At 35.5% G+C, this 20,941-nt stretch overlaps 1 protein-coding gene across 3 annotated transcripts in view; it reads left to right on the top strand.

Moving 5' to 3' along the window:
- OLA1 (Obg like ATPase 1) overlaps positions 1 to 20,941 on the top strand; it is a 170,993-nt gene that overhangs the window by 117,792 nt on the left and 32,260 nt on the right. For all 3 annotated transcript variants that reach the window (XM_063099362.1, XM_063099352.1, XM_063099370.1), the window contains 2 exons: positions 7,035 to 7,115; positions 7,435 to 7,532. In XM_063099362.1, coding sequence (XP_062955432.1) covers positions 7,035 to 7,115; positions 7,435 to 7,532 — 179 coding nt within the window. The remainder of the gene's footprint in view (positions 1 to 7,034; positions 7,116 to 7,434; positions 7,533 to 20,941) is intronic.

The following is a 20,941-nucleotide window of genomic DNA, read 5'->3' as shown; positions in this document are numbered from 1 at the left end:
ATCTACCTTCTAGAGGTTTCTATTGCTAAAAATTTGGTGTGGTCTCTATCCAGTTTTATTATTTGAATATATCTATTTATATGTATTATATGTATTTCAAAATCTCAAATGGAATCACATTATGAATTCTAGTGTTTTTTTCTATTGAGTGTTTTTTAAATATTATTTAAATATTATTAATCTATTATTATTATTATCTATTGAGTGTTTACTATTTGCCTGGAACTGTGCCAGTTGTTTTACGTGTATTTTCTCATTTAATCCTCACAATCACCATATGTTCAATTGGAGTTATTATTCCAGTTTTATAGAAAAAAATTTAGACAGGTTAGGTAACTTCCCCCAAATTACACAGCCAGAAAGTGGTACAGCCAGGACTTGAACTCAGATTGGTTACCAAAATCCTATATTCTTAACCTTATTCCATTGTTTTGAACATGCTTTTTTCACTCAGTATATTTTGGACATTTTCCCCTATAAATGTACATACAGAGGTATAGCTTGTCTTTTTTTTTTTTTTTTTTTTTTGTCTTTTTCGTGACCGGCACTCAGCCAGTGAGTGCACTGGACATTCCTATATAGGATCCGAACCTGCGGCGGGAGCGTGGCCGCGCTCCCAGCGCCGCACTCTCCCGAGTGCGCCACGGGCTCGGCCCTTAATGGATACAAAGTGTTCTGTTATATCAGTGTCTCATAAGCAAGTCTCCAATAAATGGCTTTTTAGATTGTTTCTAATCTATACCTCTCTTATATTAGTGTCACACTATTCTAACCCCTGTAGTTTTATGGTTTGTTTTAATATATAGTAGGGCAAGTTACATATTTTTCTGTAAACATTTTTTTAACCCTTAAGCAATTAATTCTTTTAAAATAATGATATATTCAATTTATAATGTTCTGCAACAATCTTGTTATGATCTGAGCTGGAATTGTGTTAGATAAACATTATAATGTGTAGAATTTTTATAAGCACAGTATTGATCAGGAGAGATAAATATTGAATGCAGGGTCTGGCTAAAGCAAGTTTTGGGTCAGTGTCTCAAACCTCTGGTCTGAGAATTCATGGACCTAGAACATTTACTTAATTGGCTATTGTTGGGGCATTTGAGTATTGCCATTGAGTCAGTAACAATAAAGGTTCTTGGATTTTTGGATCATGGATCCCTTTGAAAAGCATTTGGAAGATATGTGCCGTCTTCCCGTAAAGGCACATAAGCATAGAACTTTACATACAATTTCAGGGTGTTAGGGAACCCCTGAAACCCGTTTATGGATCATAGGTTAATAATAATTGCTATGGGAACTGAAGAATACTAAAATAGAGAAGTCTAAGTAGTCTTGGAATGTCTAGTAAATGATTTGGTTATAACAATATTGTATACAAAGAAAAATATTACTGTTTTTGTAAAACATGGATTAACAACCACATATTATACCCAAAGAATAAAATAAGAATATTGAATTTCTCTAATAACCCTAATGAGAATGAGGACTTTGAAGAACAAACAACCTTGGGAATGTCTAGGCTAAACCAGGAGCAGTTAGAAAAGCACTAAGGAAGACAAATAGGCAAGAGTGTTGGAGTCAGGTTTTGAGTCACTTACACCTGAATTTGAATCTCATCTCTGCCACTTACTAGCCATGGAAATTTAGGCAAGTCACACATACTCCCTGAGTCTAAATACATTACAGTTGCTATTAACAACAACAACAATAATAAAATACATCAAGAAAATAGAGCATTTCTAAAGTTAAATGTGAAGCTATAAGCTATCATTAAAAAGCGTCAAAGCAGAAGAGTGAAGTACTCAAGGTAAGTTTGGATTAAGTTTTAACTTTGCAGTTAAAAGCTTAGTTCTTGTAGAATGTTAAGATTAGAAGCCTGGCTTGAGATTTCATAAAGAAAGCCATTATTGTTAATAACTCAGAAATATGAAGAAAAGGTCTAATGAACATTGATACAGATTGGAGAAGATGTGTATGTGCTTTAAAGGAGCACCCAAGAGAACATATTGCAATTTTGTAGATCGCTGTTATTTAATATTTCTTTTTTTCTGTCTTTTAAAATTATTTTTATTGAAACATAATTGATTATTCATATCTGTGTGGTACAGTACTGAATATTAATACCTGTGTGCAATATGTGATGCTCAAATCAGGATAATTAGTATATTCAGCATTACACAATGTAATTATTTTTTGTGACCCTTTACCAATTTCTCGCCAACCCCCCCCCGTTCCCCACGTATTATTATGATTGTTGTAGTTTTCTTTCTCTCCTTTTTTTAAATTTGGATTTTTTTGTCTTTTTATTTTTTAATTTGTTTTTTATTAGCATATTCATTGTTACAAATCATACTTATTCTTTATGCCCCTTATCCAATCTATCCCCTCCCCCTCTTCCTTGCCCTCCCCCTCCCACCTCTAATAACCATAGGTTTGTTCTTTCCATCTGATAGGTTAACTGTTCTTCTGTTGGTTTGTTGCCTAGATGATCTGTCGAGTACTGAGACAGGTGTGATCAAGTCCTCCCCTATTATCTTAAATAGATGCTTCTTCTATTACTCTGGACTGTGCTTTGTGGAGAGAAAGGACCTCTTCTTTTTTTTTTTTTTTGTCTCTGCTGGTGCCTCTCCTTGTGTCAATGAAGTTGAGAGTCTGGTGTGCCATGTGCACAGTGGCTGTGACTGCTACTATAGAGACTAGCTGCTTTTGTGGCAGCCATGGCAATTGTGATGGCTATGGTGGACTGCCTGTGTGGAAATGGTGTTTTGGGTGTGCTCTTTACCTGGTCGCAGCTGGGTTCAGCTTCCCCAGGATGTCGGGGTGAAGTGGGGTGCTGAGGCCATCAGTCCCCCCACTGCCCCAGCTCTGGAGCCCAGGGTGCTTCCTGCTGTGGCCAGTGGTCATTGCTGGTCTGGTTGTGGATGTCGGGGATGTGTGGCCGAGGCCCTGGGCCTTCCCTCTCCCTGGTTTGGGAGCTTAGGGGGCTTCTGGTCCTTCTAGGTTTTATAGGTGTTCTTTGGTGATGTTAGAGCTTTACTAGTTAATATCAAACTTTGTCTCTGATCTGTGGGTATTTTGTTTTTTCTTTCAGTTCTTTGTTGGATTATTCACTGTTCCCACCACTCAAACTCTGCATTAGAACTAATTTTTGTCCTTTGTTTCTAAAATGGGGAACTTCCTGTGGGGACTAGCACTTGAACCCTGTAGTTGATCTAAATTGCTGCTTTGCTGCTGATTCCCTGGGGAAGGCTTTTTATGCAGCTCAGGTTTTAATGGTTGACTTTATCTGTAATTCCGGGTCTTGTGAGGTCTGGTACACCTGGGTTGTGTGGAAACTTGGGTCTGGGCCTGAGTCTTTTCAGCAAACTGCACCCCCTTGCAGTTCTGTATTCCTGACCAGTCTCCACTGAATGGTCCTGTGCTGATTGGAAGGCAGATCAGCTGTCCATGCTGGGCCGGTCCCTTGTGATGACTCACCAGCCTCTGAGTGGCTCCTTTTTTCTGTTGTCTGTGGCTCCTTGCTCCTATATGGGTCCACAGGAACCCTGTTAGTGGTCTTGCTGGCCTGGGGGCCACCAGGGCCCTCTTCTCCCCTGCCACCTCCAAGCAACTTCATATGCATGGCACAGCTGAGGCTCAGTGTGCTCACCAGCTCCAGACTTGAAGTGGCTAGGGCTCAAAATGGTGGGAGCGATCCTTTCTCTCATCATGGCCTCTCCTGTCTTTGTGAACTCTATAGGCCTTTCCTCCTCTTCCCCTGTGCTCTAGCGGCCCCAGTTTGGCTGTTGTTGCTTTTTAATAGTTGTAAATTGGTTGATTTGTGGGAAAGAAAGTGACACTGGGGACCATCTATTCTGCCATCTTGACCAGATGGCTAATATTTCAACAATAATAACAACAATGGCAACTATTCACATTTATTGAGAATTTACTCTGTGCAAAGAACTGTGCTAAACAGTTTCTATACATTATCTCCTTTGGTCTTCACAACAACCCCCAGGTTGGTAGATGTCATCATCTGCATTTTATCAATGAAGTAGGTTACACACTTGATAAGTAGTAGACCTAGGATTTATTGCAACACTTTTTTTTTATTCCCACGTTTAATCATTATGCTGTTAACTCTGATATTAGTACACTCATATAACTGCAATCTAACAGAAAAGTTCAAATGACCAGGAATTTTTGTATATGTCCTTAATGTACAGAATTTATTTTGAAAATGAGGAATTTATTACAGTTATCAGAACAGTTCGATTTAATACTTCTACATCTATATTTCTATATAATGATAGTAAGAAAATAAGAAATCCTAAAGTAACTTCTAAAAGCATCAATGATTAAAGTACTATTTATGTTTTTATTATATTCTAATTTGTTAAAAGTGGGTAAAGTATGTATTAGACTTATTTTTCAGTTAACCAAATTCAATTAACTTTTATTGTTCTAACCATCACTATTCATATGTGTTTATACATACAAACATAAGGAAAAAAATTTATTCAACCCATTAAGTATCCAAATAAGCCCCAATTTTTTTCATCTGTTTAGAAGCTTTTTAGATAAGGAATATAACATCTTTTAATTTTTGCTAAACTTAAAATTTTTACCTTCTTTGTGTAAGGGAAAGAGCACACTGAAACGATGTCATAAACTGATCATTTATGTAAGATAATCTCATCTGAGAGCAATTTGTTTTTGGTTTGTTGTAATTAAAACTAACATCTTTTGGTAAATCTAAGGTGTCTCTTCACTGTTTAATCTCTTGTGGGGATGACTAAGAACACTGGGTACAAAATACTTTGCTTTCAACTGTTCAAAAACTAGGTTATAATTTGTAAATTTTTCTAAACAGATTTGAATGTGGCTTTAAGGAATATAATGTTTGAGAACTTTAATTATGAGTTAATTCTCTTTAATTAAAACTTGAGTGCTCCTAATTTGTAATATATGTTGTGAGTAAAAAAACTAATGCCAAAATGCTTTTGTGATAAGATTTCTATGTCTGAAGTAATGGTCTAGTTAATTTAAAATTAAAGAGAAATACTGAAATTCCTTCACTAGTGATTAGCACTTATTGAGACCCTTTAGTTTTGTAAAAATGTTTATAGTTACAAAAGTATTTTACACTTTTTATGTGATTAAAATTTAATTCCCTGTCTTATTTTTAGTTTTGCTTTCTTTTGTATATTTTCTTTTTTAAAAACATATTTGAAAAAACTAATGGAACCAAATGTAAGATGGTACCACTGTTTTCTCCTTCTTTTGTATAATCTTGTTGCGTGTCTCTACATAAGCTGTTCTGGCCACTCATCATAGTAACCAGCTGGGCCATTTCACCTGCTGGAGCCATTAAAGAGGACTCTCTCCCCCTAGATTAATCCCCTCCGACATTAGTTTTTTGCACTGACAACTGGAGCAGGCATTCAGAATTTGCAGGTGGCCAGTGTGACGCACATAATTGCCTACAATTTTAGGCAATGAATAAAAATGGTCTACATTACTTGTCAAAGGTTGTATATGCAGTGCCAAGTGAGATCTATGGGAAGCCTTTTAGGGTTTAAAGAACAGTTAATAGCAAGGCTGCACAGGGCTTTTTTAATCATAATGCATTTGTAATATAGCACTTTGATCTTCTCCTTGTAGGAAATGGTGTTACATTAGCCACTTTTAAACATTTATGAGTGAAATTCAGTTATAGAAGTAAAAGTGATTATTCTCGAGCAGACCATGTTAGATTTCATTAAAAGTTTTCAGCTTGCCCCTTCCTTGTTAAAATCTGTGGGAAGTCCTTTTCCTGGAGGGTTTCAAATCAGGATCTAAGGATATAGGGCTTTTTCCTTATTTTTCCTGTTGGTAACAGCAAGATTTGGGAGGAAGTTACAAAATATTGAGATAATTTATTCAAATGGATATTTATAGGAGAATAACTGATTCTGGTAAAGTAAAATACATTGATGAAAATCCAAGAAATCTATTACTAATAAGTGTGTTACAATAAATTTTGAGAAATGCATATTTAAAACATATCCATAAATTATCTTTAACCACCCCGCCCAAACAAAACAGATGACTCTCAGTGCACTTCTCCTGGAAGAGCTAAGTTTGACCTTTCAGACCCGAGAGCCTTTTATTAACACCTGCCTGTAAGGAAAACCTTGCCACACGCAGCTTTTAGATTCAGAACCACAAAACTGATGAGGAAAGGCTTGAAGGGTTCAGTTTGTGTCACTTGCTGTTTGCCGTTTCCATTTCACAGATGATTAATCTTTCTGTGAAGAAAGGCCAGAGAAACAAAGCACATTGGGCTCTTCCTGCAGTTACTCCTTCTGAATGCACACTAGCTTGCTAACTAAAAGGCCTTTAGATTTCCAGCAGAGAGAGATGTTCTGAAAGTGAATGCAGCTGGTTGGAGGTCACCAGTGCAGGGCTCTTGCCATTGTGTAATGGAAGCTTTGGCAGGTTGGGAGGGAGGGGGGCCGAGGTCCGGCTGCAGGAGAAGTGGACAGGGAGAAAGTGTTGGCAAAAAATTAATTCAGTATAAAAAGAGTTTTGGTCAGTTGATTTAATATTTTGGAGGGTAGATCATCAATAATAGGCTCACTTTTGTCTGTTTAGTTTTTCTTTTTAAGGAAAAAAATATATAATTTAGTCTTTCTCCTACATCTCTCCCCTCACTTCATTTCCTAATAGCATGGTTGTCTTGCATGTGGCATCACGAGGTAATGTTGAAATATTATTAACTCTTGTATTTAGTCTTTGGTGTGATTGAATTGTCTTGGAATTTTTCAGACTGTTACTAATCTTGCTAATATTTTCCATTTTATGTATTAAAATTTTAATGCTACAATAATGTTTCATTGGCATTTCATTTTTTAATGAGATATAGAAAACAATTATTTGTGTGGCTCAGTTATCCTTTTATTAAAAATTTTTATTTTTATTTTGAGGATGTGAAGACTTTTAAAATATTTAATATTTAAATGCTTAGTATTCATCTTGTTTACTTTTTTCTCAATCACATATAGGACATAATGTGCAAAGTCAAATCCTGGGTTACAGATCAAAAGAAACCTGTTCGCTTCTATCATGATTGGAATGACAAAGAGGTAAGTTATAAACATTATGCCATCTATTATTGCCTTTGCTTTGATTTTTTAGAGAATGAATTACAGTTGTCATTATTTTACACTTATTATATCTAGTTAAACTTTTATTTCTGTCGGTGATTGCTTATTGCTTATTCCCAGGCTTCTCATTCCCCCCGTCCCCTTTGATATTTCGTAACAACCAATCTTTTGGAAACAAGAGTTGTGAAAATGAAAATGTCTACTTGTTTTAGAAAAAGTTTACGTTCAAATTATTCGATAATTCACTCCATGTTTACTCAGCTTTTAAAAGGGGTTCTTTCTCCATCTCCCACTTTAGATTGAAGTGTTGAATAAACACTTATTTTTGACTTCAAAACCAATGGTCTACTTGGTTAATCTTTCTGAGAAAGACTACATTAGAAAGAAAAACAAATGGTAAGTTTTTCCTCCCCAGATATATACCCAGACACGTCATATCTATACACATAAAAACACACATACATATGTACTTACTGCTATGTTTGATTTTAACATTTTTCTCCTTACTATTAAAACATTTTAAATGGAGGAGAAAGCTTTCCCTGGTGTTTACATTCAGAGATGAGTCTACACTGAGAGAACTGAAAAAAACTGAGTTAAGCAATATTGAATCATACATATTTACTTATCAGATTTATTAGACATTATTGTTTATTTCTGATGGAAAATGAGAATAAGTGTAGTTGGAATGATAAAGCTTTTTAAGCTAGAAATTTCTAGTTGTGTTGATATTATATGTGACTTTAAAATTCCCACTTGGAGTTGTAGCTGGACATAAATTTTAAAATCCAGATTGAATACTTAAAAAAAAAAAAAGCTGTCAGGGGGAAGAAAAGTACCTGTTCCAGGTACTTTAAAAGTGTCTTAAGGTAAAAACTATGCATTCATGTATTGATGTCATTTTTGACATGTAACCAAAATGTACAAGATTTGTTTTCTTTAATAAATTACTTCAAAAATCATGTGTTCATGGACATGTGGGCATGTACACATTTGGCGTAGTACTCACTTTGACTTGCCTCAGTGGACCCTCAGTATTTTATACTATTGAGTCATATAAACAAATCAAAACTATCCAAAGCCAAATATCTGAATTCCTCTAAAATATGTTGTCGGTTTCTCCCTGTACTTCATTAAGTACTTAGATGCACATGGTTTCAATTTTCCATTAAAAATTCTCATTTCCATATGATATCAAAGAGTGAGAAGGCTTTAAACTGAAAAATAAACATTCATAGACTGGAAGCCAAAACAATAATTAATGTCAGATGGTTAACTCCAATAAATCATTAGAATAAATCCTGTGAAATTACTGCAACTAAAAATGCCCTGTTGATATTACTGTAAGACATTTTTTGTTCCTGATAGCTGAATTTAGCCTCTTTATTGGTAATGTTCTAGAAAGCATAAATTTAACATAAAAATTTAGTTCAGACTGGTCAGTGTCCTCCAGCAAGTAATTAACTTGCAAATAATCAGTTCTGTCTTGTTTCAAATTCTTATAAATTTGATGATTAATGTGTTAAAAATTGTTACCTTTGGGAAGGAATTTTAAATTTATTACTTGACCTCAGTTAATAAATCTTCTCATTGTGGTATGAATGGTAAGGTTTCCTGAGGCTCCATGAAACAATACAGACATCAAAGTTTACATGAAAAGGGATGAGTCAGTTTCCTTGCCCAAAGGGGCTTCTCACACCTGTATTTGGATGATTACAGGTAGAACTCCCTGGCTCTAATTGTATAGTAAATACCGTTTCCCAGACCCTAATGGTAGACAGGCTGCTTAGGAGACGCCAGTCTGTGATTTAGCTGTCGCCAGACACCCCATGTTTTTTGTAAGACCAGTTGTGATGATGATATGGTTATAGCCAATTGAAAGTAAACTCTTGTCTAAATAGCAAATTTTAATTCATAACAATGTAGAGGTAAGAATGATCCCATTTTTATAAAACCAAATTTCAGTGGGTTTTATGTATAGCTAATGATCTGGCTGGGGGTTGGTGTGTGTGTGTTTTGGGGTCGGGGGGGGGGGATCCAGATCTTATGGAAGTTAGTGTAATTGTAGCTGAAAGATCAAAGACTGGGTAACTGAGTGATGTTCCAGAAGAGAATTTACCACATAGCCATTTTCTGTACAGTTTCTGCCGCCTGCTGTTCCTATTTTCCCTCAAGCTAGCCATTGACTACCCCCTGTGCATCCCTGCTCGTAAAAAATGATTGAGGAAGTATTTGTCATGTATTTATGAGTGGGAAACATTGTGTGATAGGGAATGGCGTCTACTGGAGCCAGAAAGATTGCCATTTTCCTTTCATTCAGCTACTTTGCTACAGCTTTAAATCCTCTGTTTATGCAACATAGCCTTTATATTAAAGTACAGAATAAATTTTTATTATGAAGGATATGAACACTAGATTTTCATCATTTATAACACTGCAAGCAGATGTAAATAGTTAAAATTCATTTTAACTACTAAATCCTTTAATTGTGTTAGCACCTTGTTTTTTGGTAATGTTTATATCTAAGCTCCATTTGCGTTAGTTGCTCCTTTAGCAAAAGAAGAAGTTTTTGCTTTTTAAAGGTAATATGTAATGTTACTGTAGCAAATTAAGACTAATGCAGGAAGCAGTAATAAATATTTTCATGAGTCTTTTAGATCTAGAAAACTATTTTAAACAGTCAGGAAAGAGGAGGAGAGATTTGTGACTTTGGCCACAAGAGGAATACTAGAACTACCTTTATTTTAGCAGGTCACCGTTTCAAAAGTAGTGAACATTTTAATTACTAGTTAAAAGTTCACTTTAAATTTAAGTTCACTTTTCAATCCTAGAAAAGAAGGAAGCATTTTGAAAGATAAATCTATGGTATTATCGAGTAGGTGTATTGACCTTTTGAAAGATGTAAAAACTAAAATGTTCCAAGTGTCTCCTCACTAGTTTTTAACAGTGTTGAATCAGTCATTTCATTGATTTATGATTATACCTAGCCCCTAAAGGGAAGCTGATGTGGTAGCCGGATTGGTTACAGTTGTGTTATGATCAAATGACAGTAATTAAGATGTTGTAAGGAAATCCACAGAACTCTTTATTATTACAAATTGCTGTTTCTTGAATGAATAAAACTATGTAGAAGTTTTTGTTGTTTTTGGTGAGTACTAATGATTTTTGAACACTTGAGGTTTTTGTTTTCTAAACATGATTAGTTGTTACTTATAACTAAGATTATACTATATGCTATCTTAATTTTCATGTGAGAGTTTGGACTGAGTCGTGGTGTCAAGCAGGTACAGGACATTAGAACTGTCAAGCCATTGCTTAATTAGGGGTTTAAATTTCAATCTTTTCACCTTTGCTGCTGTTAGGAGTGTATGCCATCCAATTATGAAACAGTAGAACAAACTAATTTTAGATATTTTGTACTCTTAATAGCTACCAATTATGTTTCATTTTTGTGTTCTCTTGTCCCCATCTTTATTAAAACTTGTTGATAAAGAATAATTATATCTCATTGTTTATTATACTACATACCCATGTCCAACTGGAAAATGTAATAACTAAAATTGAACACATTCAGACTTCCAGAGGGTGGGTATTATACACACACATTTGCATATGCCCTAAACATTACCTTGTGGTTAATATTATATTAGTCAATTAATCTGACTGATGAAATTGATTCATGATAGGTAGACAAATATTTGGAAAGTCTTTTAAGCTGTTGTAAAATCAAGGGCAATGTGTCAAGTTGACTAAATGAATTTTAAATAGAAAAAGGTTTTATTATTAATTCTTATTATACCATGATTCAGTTTTCCCCCCACCTCTCTACTTTTGTTATTTTTCCACATAATTTGTACACAACCGCTAAAAATGGTTTGGGTATACTATACATGGTGTGCCTGGTTAGGGAGAGAGTCATGGAATAGATCTAATATTTTCTTGGTTTTTTGAGCTGCCTGTAAGAATTACAGCTACTATATCTCACCAACTGTGTATGTAAGGGGAAATGTGTTTATTTTTGACACATAATTTGGTATGTCTGTGTGTATGTGTATATACGCATATGTCTATAAATATAAAACTATTGTAAGAGGTCATCGATTTCTGACAGGGATTATTCATTTAAGTTAGAATGTTAGCACAGACATGCTACTTTGGAAAAATCACATTGTTACACATTTTATTTAATTGAAGCAAATAAAATGGGACTGATTGATTATCCTTAAGTAAATTACTTATTTAGATTCTGGAGGCTTCCCAAGTAGATTTAAAATAAGGTCCAATTGCTATAAACAGTTTTGAGGAACATACCCTATTATATAAAGCAAGACATACATGTATAAGATTTTTAAATAGTTCATTTTATCATCTGCTAGTCTGGCAAAATAAAACCTCTGAAATATTCATGCAAGATTTCTTTGGGATTATAATTTTTATTGTTTATCACATGTGGTTTTACAGGTTATTATGTCAGCTTCATCTTGAAGTACCTAACATTCTGAAGTCTGCGAGATACACATTGTTTATTCTGAGTGTGTTCTTACCTGCTTGAAATCACATAATTTTGGTAGGTTTATTTTAACATGTGAGGCTTTTTAGCTGAATTTAATTGTTCAAACTGTATTTTTTAATGGTTTTCATAGACTAAATACCATTTTAGTAGTGGTAACTGTATGAGGACTTGTTCCTTTGACAGACAGGAAAGGGTGATGGGGCAGGTCAAGGGTATTATGGAAGTCTAATCTGAGCAGTTTTCTTTAAAAAAAAAAAAAAAGTGGGATTGATTAAATCTGTGAACTCCTATACAAAATATTCTTAATTTGAGTGAACTAGGTTGTAAATGAATTTAAAAAGAAAATATTTTCTTAAGACCTCTTCTTCATTTTACACTTTCTTCTTTCTACTAGTGGACAATCTCAATTATTTGCTTCTTAATTTGTGTTGTAATGAAGTGTTGAAACAGTGTTATACACACTATGAATTAGGATTTCAGTTTTGGTGAGTGAATTTTGTGGAATTATTTCTTACTTTTTCTTGTCAATATCTTGAGAGTTAAAAAGAATATAGTAAAGAAAATCAATCCTTTTATTACAAGAGATGGAAAGCTGATAGAAGTAGGGGTGGGGAAAAACCTTTGCCCATTTAGGAATCTTTTTTTTTTTTTTCAAATGTACTTTTGCATTTCAATATATGTTTTACATGAGATAATATTTGTGAATTTCTGTCTAGTTTTCATTAAATGGTTTTTGGTTACTCTTTCAGCAATTTCATTTTCTTATCAAACCATACTGGTGTACTTCTGATTTCATATTATGAAAAAGATAATTATAGAAGAAAGTATACCTTTTTAAATGATTGTTCCACAATATATGTGTGTTACAAATTTCCCCTGGCCTGTTTGCATTTTGCACGATACCATTTACAGCCAGTGATTTCTACTTGCAAGATGGTTCACTGAATTTAAGAAAGTGATATATTTGAAAGCGTTCAGTGTAATCTTCATTAGCACCATCTGCTTACTTACTGACCTATGTGTGATATAATTTATCAAATATGTCAAGACTTTAATCTTTTTTAAACTAGAAGAATTTCACTTCACATAAATAGGAAAAGTTTTATAAATTTTTCTCTACTTTAAGAGACTAAAAGTTTTAAGCTCTTTTTAGAAAAATAGTATTCCCTAGGATTCTCTCATGTGAAATTAAAACATATATTTCTTATACATGTGTACACATCTATGATTTAGGAAATGAAAGACATGGTTTGGTTTATAATTATATAGTGTTCTTCAAATTAAGAATGATTTATGTATATAAAGAATTTCTCCCCACCCTACCCATTTTGGTGAATAATTCAAGGACCATCTTCTTAAAAATCTGTGCTTCAGAGATTAAGGACCTTTGAGCCAGATTCTGCTTCCAAAACTGTGAGTTGGGATGAGCTACACTTATGACATAGAACGGGAGTTTTGACTAGTAGTTAGTAGAGGTAGAGGTAAGTTTTGAAGCTCAGAAATCTTAGGACTGTTGGGAATAGGAGATATAGGACAGGACCTTGTAAAGAGTTTCGAATGGAGCCTTAAGGCAGTGTGCAGGATGAATAACAGGTTTTCTTGGGCTATAGAAAAGGTGGAGGATGCTCACTCATTTGGGCAATTTCAGTGTTATCCTAATATCTCCTGCTGTGGCATGATAGGAGAGGAGAATTATTTTCTCTGCCCTCTATCTACATGTCCCCAGTCACAACAAGATTTACCTTTGGAGTTAATGTCGTAGTTTAGCTACTCAGTGAGTTAAATGACTTTCAAAAGCTAGACAGAAATGCTGGGTGCCATTAATAACATTGTTTCTGTAAGGAAAAATGAATTCTAAGAAATTTGAAAATATGGTATATTTATAAATTAGGGAGTAGATATTATCAGGAAGTTTGGCGTGTTAAGAAGACTATTACTTCAGAATTTGAAATTCTAGTGCTATGGTCCTTGTTTGGACAGTTGGGCATATTACTTAGCCTTTCATGTAGAAGACAGTTTATTCGGGTTGTTCACATAAAATGTGTTCTGGGCAAGTTCCAGTCAAGATGGCGGAATAGATGGTTCCCAGCATCACTCTCTCTCACAAATCAACCAAATTTACAACTATAAAAATGTACCATCAGCCAAGCTGGGGCCGCTGGAGCTTAGGGGAAGAGGAGAGACCTACGGAGTTCATGAAGGCGGGAGAAACTACGATGAGAGAAAGAAAAAGTTGCTCTGAGCATTTTAGGCCACGGCTGCTTTAAGGCTCCAGCTGCTGAGCACATGGAGCAGGAGCTGGCAGAAGCCGAAGCTGTGTCCTTCAGATGGAGTTACTTGGAGGCAGCAGGAGAGAAGACGGCCTTGGTGGCCCCCAGGACAGCAAGACCACTAATAGAGTTCACGTGGACCCACACAGGAGCGAGGAGCCAGAACAACTGAAAAAAGGGAGCCACTCAGAGGCCGGTGAGTCATCGCAAGGGACCAGCGCAGGGCCCATCCCATGGGAGGTGTTTGGAGCACGGGTGGTGGGCAAGATGGGAATAGTAGGAGAACACTGGGACACAGCAAGGACAGCCGACCTGCCTCCCAGTCAGCACAGGACCACTCAGAGGAGAATGGTCAGGAATGCAGAATTGCATGGGGTACAGTTTGATGAAAAAACTCAGGCCCAGATCAGAATTTCTATACAACCCAGGTGCACCGAGTCTCTTGAGAGCCAGAAGTACCTATAAGATCAACCATTAAACCCTGAGGTGCACAAAAAGCCTTCTGTAGGGAAACAGCAGCAAAGCAGCAATTTAAACAACCACACAGCTCAAGTACTGGTTCCCACAGGAAGTTCCCCTGTATTAGAAGCAAAGGACAAAAAATTAGTTCCAGCCCAGGCATACCACCAGCACCTTGGGGCCTGCCTCGGAACTAAAAAGGCGTGGATCTGGGAACTGGACCCCACTCCTGCTTCCAGGCAAACTGTGCCAGTGCCTCGGGGCCAGCCCAGGGACCCGAGGAACAGAGAAGGGGAATGGACCCCCCTCCCACAACCAGGCACACCAAGCCAGTGCCTCAAGTCCTGCCCTGTGACCTGAGGCATCGAGCCAGGGAATGGACCCTCCTCCCACAACCAGGCACACTAAGCCAGTGCCTTGGGGCCTGCCCAGGGACCAGAGGCATGGAGAAGGGGACCAAACACACTCCACAACCAGGCACACTGCCAGTGCCAAGGAGCATACCAAAAAAAGCACCTCCACGTGGGTGACCCACAACAGCCACCACAATAACCATGGCTGCCACAAAAGTGCCTAGATGCCCCAACCATCACGCAGATGGTCCGCCCACCACTGGAGTTCATTCACACAAAAAGAGCCACCAGCAGAGACAAAGAAAAGAAGAGGATTTCTCTTTCTACAAAACCCATTTCAGAGTGACAGAAGAAGCATCTGCTCTATGATAATATTGGGGGACCTGATCACACCTCTCAGCATTAGACAGATCATCTAGGCAACAAGTTAACAGAGTAACCGTTATTCTTTCAGAAGGAGAGAAGAAATCTAGGGAAGTTAGAGGGGGGAGGGGGAAGGAATGGGGGAAGGGGAGAGATTGGACAAGGGGCATAAAGAATAATTACAATTTGTAGCAATATATATGCTAGTAATATTGATTTAATCAACATATCTCAATGTTCAACCCCCAAAATATGTATAATCGATTTTGATTCAATAAATAAAATAAATTAAAAAAATAAAATAAAATATGCTCTGTATAAACAGTGTTTCCCAAATTTAATTATCATAGCTCAAAAAGAATTTAATAACAGAGAAAAGACTTGTTTGTCCTTCTGAATGCATGTTCTGGATACATTCCCTTGGTTTTTCCTTTCTGTTATATGGATTAAGGAACAAAATATATCACATATATACTGTACATATAGCAGTGAGACGCCCATGATGTCACTGCCCTCTTCTTTTTTTTTCCCAAAAGATGACCAGTAAGGGGATCCTAACCCCTGACTTGGTGTTATCAGCACCACGCTATCCCAGGTGAACTAACCGGCCATCCCTATATAGGGATCTGACCCCGTGGCCTTGGTGTTATCAGCCCCACACTGTCCCAACTGAGCCATGGACTGGCCCTGTCACTGCCATCTTCTATACGACCCCACACCCATCTTTCTCTTAGATTGGGCCCTGTAACTTCACCATTTGCAGCTTAGAGGATTTCATTATCACCCCTTGGCTTCCATTAAAGTTAATCATTTTTAAATTGTTACAATAGCATAATATTTTAAAAATAGGTATTTGTCCTTTAAAAAACCTTTTAAAAACAGTTCCATTATGATCTCTTGTGCTCCTGTATCTCAGCTTCTGTATTTTTATTTATTTATTTCTTTATTTATTTTTACCAGTAAGGGGATCGCAACCCTTGGCACAGTGTGTTCTTCACCACGCTCAGCCAGTGAACGCACTGGCCATCCCTATATAGGATCCAAACCCGCGGCCTTGGCGCTACCAGCGCCGCACTCTCTCTAGTGAGCCATGGGGCCGGCCCTGTATTTTTTGAAGTGTATATATGTGTGTTGGCGGTGAGGCAGTAAAAGTAAAGAATTCAAAGAGATCATCTCTAAGTTTCCCTTCCAGTGCTAGGATTTTATGATTTTAATGAATTGGACCATAATAAATACATAAAGAAAAAAAAATGCTTATGCAAATATCTAGTATCTTGTCAAGCCACACAAGTATGTTTTTCATGGTAGGATTTTTCCTAACTGTGGAACTACAAAGAACATTACTTAGGTTGCAGGTACCCAGTTTAAGAGCAGCTCTTCTGGACTGGATTAAAGATAATACCTGGTCTTTCCCTTATTCTCATTCATTCTCCCTTATTTTGGCCCCTTGGAAATAAGTCTTTTCTGAATCTCCCCATGTTTATTTCCATCTTTCTTCATGGTGGGTAGCTGTTGCTCTTGCAAGAATGAGAACAAAGCAAAAACAAAACTTGTTTGTAGAATTGGAATATCTGTATTTGAGGCCAGTAACGTTACTCAGACTATTGCATTCCTTTATCCTAAATTGACTCACAAAGTGTTTCCCTATCAAAACATTAGATTGTGAGATTCACCCTCAAAAGCCTATTTAATTCACAATGTAGAAGAAATAGTACAGCTTAGGTGAGACATACTTTGGTATCTGGGGCCATTTTTATCACCTATTTTTAAATTCTGCTTTAAAATATGTTATAGTACCAGCTAGCCGTCAAAAAAAAAAAACATAACAAAATGTTATAACTGACTTATGAACTTCAAGTATACATACCCCTGTTTATAAGGTTGGGACTACACACTGGTTATTATTCAGTCTTTTTAATGCTTTATATCAAGAAAAGAAATCAGCTTCATAAGAACTGTCTTTATGAATATAAATTTCAAATTTATGTTTCTTATGAGGACTGTGAGCTCCTCAAGGAGGTAGGTACTATGTTTTCTTTTTCCTTTTCTGAAGCAAATAGTCATTTAGTTTTTCTGTGTGTCATGAACAGAAAAAGCCCTTGCTCCCATAAGGCTTATAGTTTCTGGCAGTAATAGAAACTCAACAAAAAAACCATTTAATATGATGTCAAGAAATGATCAGGACAATGAATAAAAACAAAACAGAGTAGGGGAGGCTATTTTAGTTGAGGTGGTCAGGGAAGGCCTTATAAAAGGCATACACCGTGAGAGAATCTGATGAAAGCCAGTCCAGGGAGAGGGCACAGCAAGTACAAAGGCTCTGAGGTAGATGGATAGTGTAAATAAGCAAAGGAGTTATAGGAAAAGAAGTTAGAGAGTGAGACGGGGGTCAGTTCGTGTAGAGCTTAATAGACCATGGTAAGGACCTTTGGTTTTATTCTGAGTGTTATGGAGCGCTGAAAAAGAATACAGCCACTTGAGAAGAACCTGTAGATTCTTATTCAAATACATTGTATTTAAATAGATCTTAAACATATCCTAAATTCTAAAATTTTATTTGGGGTTTTAAGAATGACCGTCATTTATTTTCTAGTTTGCTGTAGTTGATTTCTTATAGTCCAGAAATATTTTTGATTACTAAGTATTTTAAATAATCTTTAAAGTAGTATTTGCAGTATTGTTAGGTTTATTTTGAATTTCATCTTTCCTTTTCCATGTTTGTTTAGTGACTTGATGATCCACATTACCACTCATAAAGTACTTCTAAGTCCTTTGATATATGATCTCAAATAAATAGATTGAACTTTATTAAGAAATAATAACAAGAGCCTACATTTGTCTAGAGCTTCATGGTGTTTCAGCGTACACTTCACTTGAGCCTCAGATTCTGAAGGCCCTCATTATACTATTACATTGACCTTGAATTGAATTTTTACTAAAATGAAGCATTTTCATACTGGATTAAGAGTTCTGAGTTTTAGTTTAGGAATGGGTTATGCCAACAGAAAGATAAGATTTGTCTTTCTGTTATTAGAGATTCAGAGGTAACTTTTCAATACTTCAAATATTTGTCATTGAAATCAAGGGGTAGCCATCAATATTTTGGGGGTAATAATCAGCATTTTCCTTAGAAATTCCTTTAAAAGAATAGTATGGCCTGTGGAAAAACATCACTGGGTTTAGTTCATTTTGAAATTTAAAAGGAAAAGATCAAGTAGCATCTGTCCATTGGTAATCATTTTTAGTCTTTTTTTTTTATGATGGTTTTAAAAGATGTTTGACATGAAGTTCACTAGTGCTTTTCAAACATAATTTATATTTTAAATTGTTACCTTCCAAATTGTGCCATTTTTCTTCCGTCTGTCTTGCTTCCCCCTCCCCCCATTTAATGTCATTGATTTAGATTTTTCTGTCTGTGCCAAACCAAAACACATACATAGAAAAACAATATTTATTATTGTGTTCCTGCTGTGGGACAAGCACGCTGAGCTTAGAAATTGCAGAGATGTTAATGGAGGAATAGGTAAAACTTATGTGAATGTAGGTTTCATGGTATTATATTTATAAAACATATTATCATGCCCATTTTACAGATAGGGCAGTTAGAGAGACTGCAAAAGCGAGACTGCCCAAGTTCTTGTAGCAGGTAAGTGGTAGAAATAGATCCATTTGACTTGAATGTTTGTGCCTGCTCCACATGTGATGACTGATGACCAAGTGACAGCACAAAATATATTTGTGAATCTCCAGAAACCTTTGAAAATACTGCTTTAGCAACTTTAGCATTTTGCTACATTTTATCTCAGAAAGTTTCATCTCCATCTGTTGTCAGGGTTTTAGTTAATAAAAAGAACAATTCTTAAGCAACAACTCTATGCTTTTCTTAGGATAATAAGCTTTTGTTACTGCTGTATTTGCCTTGTCTTGTAATTTTATTAACTATTATAATACCTTATTGTTAAGAGGCAACAGCAGTATATTTTAGCACCCACTTTAGCATCCATTTTTAATCATATACCATATATAGAAATTTTGGTCAAGGGAAAGCAAATATAGACAGATTAAGGAACTTGGCCAAAATGACATAGCCAGTCAGCGGTGCCAAGGTTCAAACCTAAGCAGTTCATCTGTACAGCTCATGGTTTTTACTGCTATGCCATAGTATCTCAGCATTGGGTCAGTGGTGATGCTGAAAAGGTAGACAAGGCCTGAGAAATCTGTCATATGCTAGTCACATTTTATATCACTATAAATTTCATTTAGATAAGGTTTTGTTCTTGTTAGTTCATGCACTGTAACATTTGAGACTAAAAATTCACTATAACCTGATTAGAGAGTATCAACTGAGGGTGTTATAAAAATTGTATCTAAAATTGTGTCTTTATTTTTATGGATTTATCTCTAAACACTGTTTTCCAATTTAATAGCCCTTTGTAGAGACAAAAGTAAAATAGCTTATATTTTTACATAGAAAATATAATTATTGATCCTTTTTTCAAGATAATTACTTTCTTCAACCACTTATTTGTTTTATTTGTGTGTTTTTTTTTAACCACATACTGATGTATTTTATTTGCTTACATTGTCATTAACTTAGATTTGTTTTGGGAAATAGAGAAGAGAGAGAGGGAGAGAGAGTGTGTGTGTGTGTGTGTGTGTGTGTGTGTGTGTGTGTGTGTGTGTGTGTATGTACATATCTCCTTTATTAGCTGGAATACAAATGGATGATTTGTATAATGTTCTAGTTCAATACTACATTAGTACATAGCACTATAATGGAAAGAACATTATATATATACATACACGTATATGTGTATATACATGCATATACATCCAAGTCTTGGGCAAAAATAATGGCTACCATTTGTTGAGCATCTATTATATGCTGGACTTTGTTTAGGGCATTTATTTACTTATGTTCTATTATTTGTTTTAATCCTCATAACAATGGAAGGCAAATTTCTACTCATTTACCAAAGAAAACCTAAGGCTCAGTGAAGTAAGAAACCTAATTAAATGTTTGAAAGACTTCTTTTAGCTCAAACTCATGAGTGAAAGTATAAAACATTTTATTGCATTTATAGCATGCTTTTCATGCAATAAAAAGTACACAAAGAGTTTTCCATGTTGTTTGTATCCTAGTGAAAATTATAAAGAAACCCATACCTGCTGTAGAGCAACCATAATTGTGATGCTTTGTATAAGCATGTGTCAGGAGAGTTTGGTTGATTTTCTTATAGCCCTTGGTTTCCTCACCTGTCAGAGAGAATAATGTTTTTCTTATAGAATTATGACAATTAAATAAAATTTTATTTTGCATATATTAAATGAAATTATTCTGTGGCAGAAATAGACCCATTTGGCTTAAAATATAGTTTTATTTAATTCTCACAATTCTATGAGAAAAGTATATGTATGTGTATAAACATAGCTAGATTGATAGTTAATTGGTTAGTGCCTGGCAGTTGTAATTACATAATAAATTTTCTTAACTAACTTGAGTCCTGCTTATATAAAACACTGTAATTATATTATACTGTTTTGTAGATGCTCAAGACTTTTAAATGGAACAGCAGTGTTCAGAAAGACTTGCTTTTTCTTTTTTCATCAAAATTAGTCCTTATACCTTCCCGACCCTGTCCAAATGGATGTTCAGTTCCAGTCCTAAATGCTTACTTTTCAAGTCAGTAGCTACAGTGTAATACTATGTAACTAAGAAAATCACTTAATACATGATTGATTGATAATTACAAGCTATACTATATAACTTGTAAAATCACTGGTTTATAAGACCGCTCTTAGATATAAACCAGAAAAGAAAAATCTGTGATAATGCTTTTATTATTT

Source organism: Cynocephalus volans, chromosome 1 (assembly GCF_027409185.1).
Source record: "Cynocephalus volans isolate mCynVol1 chromosome 1, mCynVol1.pri, whole genome shotgun sequence".
Lineage (NCBI taxonomy): Eukaryota > Metazoa > Chordata > Mammalia > Dermoptera > Cynocephalidae > Cynocephalus > Cynocephalus volans.
The sequence above is the reverse complement of the archived record's forward strand: the minus strand, read 5'-3'. Positions and strand labels throughout refer to the sequence as shown.